Source organism: Alnus glutinosa, chromosome 1, assembly GCF_958979055.1.
Source record: "Alnus glutinosa chromosome 1, dhAlnGlut1.1, whole genome shotgun sequence".
Classification (NCBI taxonomy): Eukaryota; Viridiplantae; Streptophyta; class Magnoliopsida; order Fagales; family Betulaceae; genus Alnus; species Alnus glutinosa.
This window is the reverse complement of record NC_084886.1, coordinates 44871991-44880593: the sequence shown is the minus strand read 5'-3', so window position 1 is coordinate 44880593 and position 8603 is coordinate 44871991. Positions and strand designations below refer to the sequence as shown.

The window sequence follows — 8603 nt, the reverse complement described above, 5'->3', positions numbered from 1 at the left end:
CCCAACGGCCGGCTCCCAGCTCGCTGTCTCTCTCTCTCAGCTCGCTGTCTCTCTCTCCTAGCTCGCTGTCTCTCTCTCTCTCAGCTTGTTGTCTCTCTCTCCCAGCTCGCTGTCTCTCTCTCCCAGCAGACCAGCGCCCTCCCAGCTCGCTGTCTCTCTCTCCCAGCAGACCAGCGCCCTCCCAGCTCGCTGTCTCTCTCTCCCAGCAGACCAGCGCCCTTCCAGCTCGCTGTCTCTCTCACCCAGCAGACCAGCGCCCACCGATCGACCGACGGATCTCTCTCTCTCAGACCCAGCAGACCGGAGCGCCATCGACCACTCTCTACGGTTAGTCTCTCTCCCTTTACTCTCTCTCTCTCTCTCTCTCTCTCTCTCTCTCCTTTGGTGACTTCTAAGTCTAACCCTCACTCTTTCTCTCTCTCTAACCCAGCAGCTGGTCTCTCGCTCTATCGGACCCAGTAGCCCGAGCGCCGCCCACGAGCAGAAGGGACTCCAACAGAGGAGGTTTCTGAATTTTATTTTTTTCATTGTAAAGTAATCTTCCTGTGTTAACAAAAACTAGTGTGGTTTGGGCCTTTTTGTACCGTTGATTTCCATAGGCTTTTTGTACCGTTGATAAAGATGGATTTATCATGCATGATAAATTGTAATTGTGAACAAAGAGCATGATAGACTTTTTGTACCGTTGATAAAGATGGATTTATTGCAGACAAACTGATGGTTTGATGACATTAATTAATTTCTTTGAATTCAATTCATGGTGAAGTTAAAATTGGAGAGCTGTCAAAAGAATATATCATGCTTTTGATTTTAATATGTACATGTTTTTGAAGAGAGAAGATCTATCTACAACATTATGCACTGTATTGGTATTGATTTGAAGAAGCAATTTTGGGGAAATTAGGAAGTGAATTATGATTTATTATGCACTGTTGGATTTTGCTTGGTTTAGGTTTTTGTTGTCTCATACAATTGTTTAATTAAACCATTTTTTTTTTTTTTTGTAGAATAACTTTTAGATGGACTTGTCACAACTAGCCTTGACCTTGAACTCACTATGCGAAGATGATTGTTTGTTGACACATGAACAACTTGATGATGTTGTTTCCATCGAAATGGACCATCAAAATGGTATGATGGGCATTTTTACTTTTAATTTTGGTAACATATCTTAGACTAAATGTTATTATTTATAGTTGGGTTCTTTACACTATTTTTTATTTGTTTTGATGTAGATGAAAATGAAATTATTGAGGATGAACAGTTGAATGATGGTGTGGACAGTTGTTGTTCCAAGCTCAACAAACAATGCGAAGATGATTGTTTGTTGAGACATGAACAACTTGATGATGTTGTTCCCATCGAAATGGACCCTCAAAATGGTATGATGGGCATTTTTACTTTTAATTTTTGTAACATATCTTAGAGTAAATGTTACTATTCAAAGTTGGGTTCTTTACACTATGTTTTATTCGTTTTGATATAGATGAAAATGAAACTATTGTGGATGAACAGTTGAATGATGGTGTGGACAGTTGTCGTTCCAAGCTCAAGCTCATAGATAAAGATAAAAATGTTAAGGAACCTAAGAATGGGATGTTGTTTGGCTCTATAGAGGAACTTCATGAATATTATAGAAATTATGCTAAGCAAGAGGGTTTTGGTGTGGTACAGAAGAAGAAAAAAAAGGATGAAAATGGAGATGTACATTACATCACTCTAGCATGTGCTCGTCAAGGCAACAGACAATCCAGCTCAAGCAATAAAGTTTGCAAGCCTAGTAAAACAATCAGAACGGGGTGTAAGGCTACTTTGAATGCAAAGTTAGTAGGCACAACGTGGTATGTGACTAATGTAAATCTATGCCATAATCATGATTTAAGCCCAGGCAAAGCGAGATATTTTAGATGCCACAAGAAGTTGGATCCTGCTACGAAGAGGAAGCTTGATATAGATGATAGAGCTGGAATCCGTACGAACAAGATCTATAACTCGCTAGCTGTTGAAGCGGGGGGGTATGAAAATCTTACTTTTGGAGAGAAAGAGTGTCGCAATTATATTGCGAAATCAAGACGTCTTAGCCTTGGCACAGGAGGTGCTGCAGCACTTCGTGACTATTTTGATAGAATGCGGAAAGTGAATGATGATTTCTATTTTGATATGGACGTGGATGATGAGTGTCGGTTGAAAAATGTGTTTTGGGCTGATGCACGAAGTAGGTCATCATATGAAGATTTCGGTGATGTGGTTACATTTGACACAACATATTTGACCAACAAATACGAAATGCCATTTGCCCCTTTTGTAGGAGTTAATCATCATGGTTAATCAATGCTTTTAGGGGCGGCATTAATTTCAAGTGAGGATACAGCAACATTTGTTTGGTTGTTTGAGGCATGGTTGAAATGCATGAAGGGCCAAGCGCCAGGGGCAATTATTACAGATCAAGATCGGGCTATGAAAAGTGCAATTAAGAAGGTTTTTCCGAATGCCTGACATAGATTTTGTTTATGGCATGTACTGAAAAAACTTCCAAAAAAATTTGGATCACATTTACAGTACAAGGCCATTAAGAGTGCCATATGAAATTGTGTGTATAATTCTCAGACATGTGACGAGTTTGATGCAAGTTGGCAGACCCTACTTGAGTGTTATAATCTGGAGGATAATGCATGGCTGCATGGTTTATACAATGAACGGACTTTTTGGGTACCGGCATATTTAAAAGATGTATTTTGGGCCGGCATGACTACCACACAACGCAGTGAGAGTATGAATGCATTCTTTGATGGTTATGTGCACTCGTCCACCTCATTGAAGGAATTTGTAGATCAAAACGATAACGCTTTGCGTAGGAAGGTTGAGATTGAGAATGTTGCTGATTTCAGTTCTTTTAATTCCACGATTTCATGTGTAAGCAAGCTTCCCTTTGAGAAGCAATTTCAAAAAAGTTACACCCATGAAAAGTTCAAAGAAGTTCAGAAGAAGATTACAGAGGTTCTGAATTGTAGTTGCTCTCTTCTAAAAAGTGAAGGTGGAATTAGTACCTATCAAGTGATGGAACGAGTAGAAGTCAGTGATGCCTACACGAAAAAAGTACGCTTTATTGTTTACTATAATGACCCTTCATGTGAACTGAACTGCAGTTGTTGTTTATTTGAATCAAGGGGAATTTTGTGTAAACATGTCATATCTGTACTGACTACACTTGAAGATGTGGAATTGTTGCCTGAAAAATATTTTCTAAACCGATGGAGGAAGGATTTGAAGCAGCCATATAAGTTAATCAAAAGTAGTTATGATCCTTTAAGTGGCAACCCTACTGCAGAGCGATATTCTGAACTGAGCAAAAATGTGCTGAAGTTAGCCGCAATCGCAGCACCAAACGTGGACCATTGCATGGAAGTACAAAGTTATGTTGATATGCTAACTAAGAAATTAGGTGGTCAAAGCTATGAACAAAATCCACCTTCCCAATCACTTCCAAGTGCATCTGTGACCGGTAATAGAACTATTGATTGTATGGGAGTGGAGGTGTGTAGTCCTTTGGTGGCTCGGACAAAAGGGAAGCGACCATCAAATAGAAAAGTGTCTGAAGTTGAAAAGGCGGTGGTGAAAAAATCAAAAGGAGGAAACAAGAAACAGAGTGACACAAATCCCAAACGGCAGAGGAAAAAAAAAACAGGTATTCATAGTTTTTAAAGTCGTTGTATGTGTTAAAGTAAGTTGATGCTAATTATGTGCACGTATTTGATGTGTAATTTTAATATTATATCTGACATGTTATTCCATGATTTTATTTATTGAAGACATGCCAAAGATCGCTCGTAGATGAATTGGACACAAGTGAAGATCCGTTGGCTTTTGTAACTAATGTTCAGCATGACCAAGTAATTGGAACTCAAAATAGCGTAGTTACACAGGTATTGAAAGGAAGAAAAAAAATATGTTCATAGATGTGTATTTGATTCATACATGTTGACGGATAATTTTATTTCATATATGTTAAGCATACGAAGAATTTGTTTCAGACCTTCGAAAATTCACAGTCATCATTTCCTATTCAAGAAGATTTTATATACTTGTCGTAAGTATTTGATTTTTTAGCATTTCCTACAAAGTTGGCCACTTTTGTTGCTATTGCCTAAGGTGTACTTATATGTTATTTCAGGTGATATTCTTGCTCGAATTTGGTGCTGCTGTGTTGGAATTGAAGTAAGTGATACAATAGGGATAATTGGTTTAAACATGTTTGAGCTTTCTTAGGCAATTGCTTTACTATAAACTCTACGATTATAAGAAAATCAGTTAACCAATATATTGCACCTAGAGACTAGAAGCATGTCTATCTATGTTGAATCTTATGTTCTTTTGGGGTGAGTTTGTGTGTTTTCCTCTTCATAGTTATATTTTATTTTTCATTTCTTATTCTTTTAGGGTGGGAAGTGCAACAAATTTACCCTAATATTTTTCCCTTTTATCCTTGTCTGATTAGAGTTTTTCCCTTTCCTTGTTTGATTGGGAGAAGGAGTTGAGTTTGATATGTATAGCATAGATCAGGTTGTGATGGGTAAGATGCATTTTAACTTCATGGATGGTCTAATTGAATTTTGTTTTTGGGGTTATATCTATTTTTTAGATTTGTGGTAAAAATGTACCTTTACCTCTTTCCCCTCTTTTAGATGTCATACCAATGCCCATATGCAAGAAAACCACTGCTGGACTTTAATCTAATCATATGCTTGTGAGGCAGTATTATTATTATCATTTCGTTGCATCACAAATTAGAAAGCTTGTATTTTTATCTTGGTATATATATTTCCGGCATCCATAGCAGACTTTGCAATATATATTTTTTTTCTTAAAAAAAAATAAAAATAAAAAATCTAGGGAGTCCTTTAATGCATCATTTTTAGATATTGTGAATGTTGTTTCTTTTACTTCCTATTTTGAGTTCTGAAAATGTACATCTTTTTTCTTATTCAGGGTGATGGAGGTTCAGAGAAAGAAGTGAAAGAGAAATAATTGCATGTCTTGTAAATTTTGGATTTGGTTTTAGTTTAGTGGTTTCAGGTGTAATTTTTTGAAGAGAAATACAGTTTCTTTTGGGGCATCACGTGTATTTCTTCTTAGAATTTTAATTCCTAAACTTGTAGCATTTGACTCAAATCATTCCCATGACTTGGTAGTTTTGGTCGCTCTTTCTTATTTGATTTGTCAATTAACTCTATATGCTTTTTGAAATTGTTTGCCTTTCTATTTTCTGATAAGATTCCTTGAATGTGCAAGGAATGTTCCTGTCCAGCGATGTCTGGTAGTATGCGGTGTAAAAGTGACTTCTTCTGCTCACTCCTAAATGAATTGTCTTCGGAGCTGTTCTCAGGCATTGAAAGAAGGGATCATATCTCTTGGAATATCATCGCTATTAATGTGGAGACTGAAGAGAGAAGAATAAAAAAAATTTCTAGCTGGTCATTGCAAATCTGGTGGAAGCTACTGTGTGAAGAATTTAGCGGTAGTTGAACAATAATCCTGTTATATATATTTAGGTTTGCCTTAGCTGCTTCCTTGTATTTATTGTGTACTTTTCCTTATCATAAAAAGCTGAGGCTTTTTTGAAAGCTTGGGTTATGTTGTCTTTTTTCCATTAATGAATTACACGTACAGGTGTGTTGAACATGTAATGATCCGTATTATTACCCACAGCAGTGCTTATATTTGTGATCCCAAATATTCTCCACCATTTACTTCAACACTATGGTTATGCTTCTGATTCTTTCAAACAATGTAAACTATTTCCTTAAATAATGGGATAAAACTTTAAATGTTAACATCTTGTAAGTAGAAATAACAGGACAGAATGATAATATTAAAATTTATTATGATTTGTGCCTCCTTCTTTCCATTTATTTGACTAGATCCTCCCATTTAGAGTACTGTACACCTGCTAATGCACGATAAAACCTATCTTTGCAATACACTGGTCTTCCATTAGCAGCCTCAGCAGCTGCTGCTGCTAGATCGTCATCTGCCTTTTCGGATAATTTTCTTGTACTCTTCCCACCATTTCATGTAGCTGCTCCCCTTCAAGAATACATGTAGCATTACTACCAAAGAATAATCAACATTACTACAAACCAAAATATTACAACTGCCAAACATCCATTACATAGCAAATAGGTACAAAATCATTATTCAAAGTTCTGTATCAATACAAAATATGCTAACTTATAAAACATTTTTATTTCCTGAACATGCATCTTTTCTTTCACAACCAAAATTCACTCTCAGGTGTTTTACTATCTTATTTTCTTAAACTTATCACAAATTAAGGAACAAAATCAATCCAACTTGACCGAAACACATAAGCCCACTCATCTAGATGTGATTCTGACATTTTGCTATAAACTGTATTTGAACAAAGGAATATAGCAAAACTCCAGAGGGGTGAAGCCAAAAGATGCGGAGGAATGCAGGAATTTGAGAAATACATTATCTTTTCAAACTAAATAAACCAACATTACAGGGAAATCTACAGCATTAGAGTATCCAACAAAAAAAGCAGACTTTCTTAGACTAAAATTATGAATTGATAATCCAGAGGCTAACCCAGCCCAACCCATCAACCCAGCATCTACCAACATCAAAGTGAGGAAGTGAAGTGCACGTGTCAGAACTCACTCAAGCGAGAGGAAAGGGGGAGAAAGAGTTTACCTGAAAAAATTTTCCCCTGCAGTTAGGCTGCTTGCGCGTGATTTGCAGAGAGAGAATGAGAGAACAACGAGCTCCTGGATGTCTGCAACGACATAGAAAGGAAGCTGAAACATAAACGAGAGAGAGAGAGAGAGAGAGAGAGAGAGAGTAACTGTCGAGAGTGGTTGGCTCTGGTCGAAGATTCGCAGTGCTCGTGGGCGGCGCTCGGGTTTGCTGGGTCCGAGAGAGAGAGAGATCTGGGCGAGGGTTGGTCGGTCGTTGGCCGCCGGTAGATCGGCCGATCGGTGGGCGCCGGTCTACTGGGTGAGAGAGAGAGAGAGACAGAGCTGGCCGAGGGACGGTGCGGGTCAGAGGGCGCCGGTCGTTGGGCGGTCGTTGGGCTGTCAGTGGGGGAGGGGATGGTGGCGGGAGACGGTGAGATTTGGGGGATTTGGGAATGGGGGGAAAATTTTGGAGTGAGACGACTGAACCGGACTCTAGCCCTTTTAATGTTGATTTTTGGATTTTTTTTTTTTTAAATAAAAAAGAAAAAAAAAGCTGCCACGTGGGTCAAGAGCCGGACTCCAGCCGGACTCTTGACGCACGTATAGACGAACTCGAAAGGAAGAAGAAAGAACTAAAGAGAGAAGAAGAAAGAAATAAACGAGGAAGTAGAGCTCAGTGATTAACACTGGATGGTGCGAAAATTTAGAGGAGCAGTAGGTTTAATTTATAGAAGTAAGTAAACTATGGTTATTTCTTATCTCACTTAAATTAATATGAGTTAAAAAATAAAATATCGAATTAACTCATAGTTAAATTATACCTTAGTTAGATTAACCTTAGTTAATTTTGAAAAATATCTTGTTAACTTATGGTTAACTTTTATCTAGTTAGGTTAACTAGAGTTAATCTTTAATAATATAAATATAGTTAACCCATAGTTAACTTTTATCTAGTTAAATTAACTAGAGTTATTTTTTTAATAAAAACTAATTATTATTAATCATAGGTATTTTTATATAAGGTCTTTCTCATTTAATAACCCACTAGGGTATAATTTTAAACCCGTTTTGAGTCCAGTTCGTTTCATAAATAATGTTAATTTTTGAATAACATTATTACACTCATAATTTTATTATACAAAACAATATTAGGTCAAAATAATATCATGTACAATACATATTTCAAAATATTATTATAAATCAATAATATTATTCCACAAAATATTTTCATATAATAATATTAAGAATATTATTATCCCAACTAATTTTACCAGATATTTAGGTTTGTCTATTAATCAATTAAAAAAAAACAGGTGGCGCATAAACAGATAATTATCAAAATAATGTCAATCGAGCAATTAAAAGTGTGATTTGATTGCCATAGATCTCAAATTCTATTTAAGACGCCCTATCTTAAAATCTGGGGTATTACAACCGCTGTATAACAATCATTTGTATAATCATAGAAAATATAAAGGACTGAGTTCAATCAATATAAAAGACTTTCTAAGACAAGATAAGAAATTCATAATGATTGAATATAAAACATTAAGATCAATTCTCACAGTTATACAACTATTACGCATATAGAAAATCCCAAACTAAAATATAATTAAACCATTGTTACTTGGAAAGGGCTACATCAACACCCTATTATGAATTTAGCCGATCATCGTGGTGCTGGGATGGCCTCTTGCCATGTTCTTCTCCTCTTCAACTTCTCAAGCCTCCAAGAATAATTTTCTGTCTTAAGCTAAGCACACATTCTCTTAAAGCTTAAGGTTCTATTTATAGAGACTATGAAAGGCCTAAAAACCCTAAGAATCCAAGAAAAATCAGAACTTAGTCTTTTAGTTCAAGTAGGAGATTGAAAATTCAATCCAAGTAGGAAAAGGATTTCAAATT

General features: G+C 36.6%; 1 protein-coding gene and 1 long non-coding RNA gene across 2 annotated transcripts; one reads left to right on the top strand and one right to left on the bottom strand.

The window, feature by feature from the left end:
* Nucleotides 1-1019: 1019 nt before the first annotated feature.
* LOC133860683 (protein FAR-RED IMPAIRED RESPONSE 1-like) lies at nucleotides 1020-5014 on the top strand. Its single transcript, XM_062296259.1, has 8 exons — nucleotides 1020-1131; nucleotides 1236-1382; nucleotides 1487-2239; nucleotides 2342-2478; nucleotides 2608-3534; nucleotides 3810-3923; nucleotides 4172-4215; nucleotides 4987-5014. The coding sequence occupies exons 1-8, from the start codon at nucleotides 1020-1022 to the stop codon at nucleotides 5012-5014; spliced, it is 2262 nt and encodes a 753-aa protein (XP_062152243.1).
* An 883-nt stretch (nucleotides 5015-5897) lies between these two features.
* LOC133863252 (uncharacterized) lies at nucleotides 5898-7151 on the bottom strand. Its single transcript, XR_009899381.1, has 3 exons — nucleotides 6867-7151; nucleotides 6715-6796; nucleotides 5898-6084 (listed from the first exon to the last, which is right to left on the bottom strand). It is a non-coding gene; the product is annotated as an uncharacterized LOC133863252 (long non-coding RNA).
* Nucleotides 7152-8603: the final 1452 nt, after the last annotated feature.

What these genes read in the sequence shown, in the direction of transcription:
- LOC133860683 (XM_062296259.1), top strand. Translation starts at nt 1,020, where the DNA reads ATGGACTTGTCACAACTAGCCTTGACCTTGAACTCACTATGCGAAGAT. An exon ending in CGAAATGGACCCTCAAAATG is followed by an intron (nt 1,383 to 1,486) that starts GTATGATGGGCA and finishes GTTTTGATATAG; the next exon opens with ATGAAAATGAAACTATTGTG. An exon ending in TGAAAAGTGCAATTAAGAAG is followed by an intron (nt 2,479 to 2,607) that starts GTTTTTCCGAAT and finishes TATAATTCTCAG; the next exon opens with ACATGTGACGAGTTTGATGC.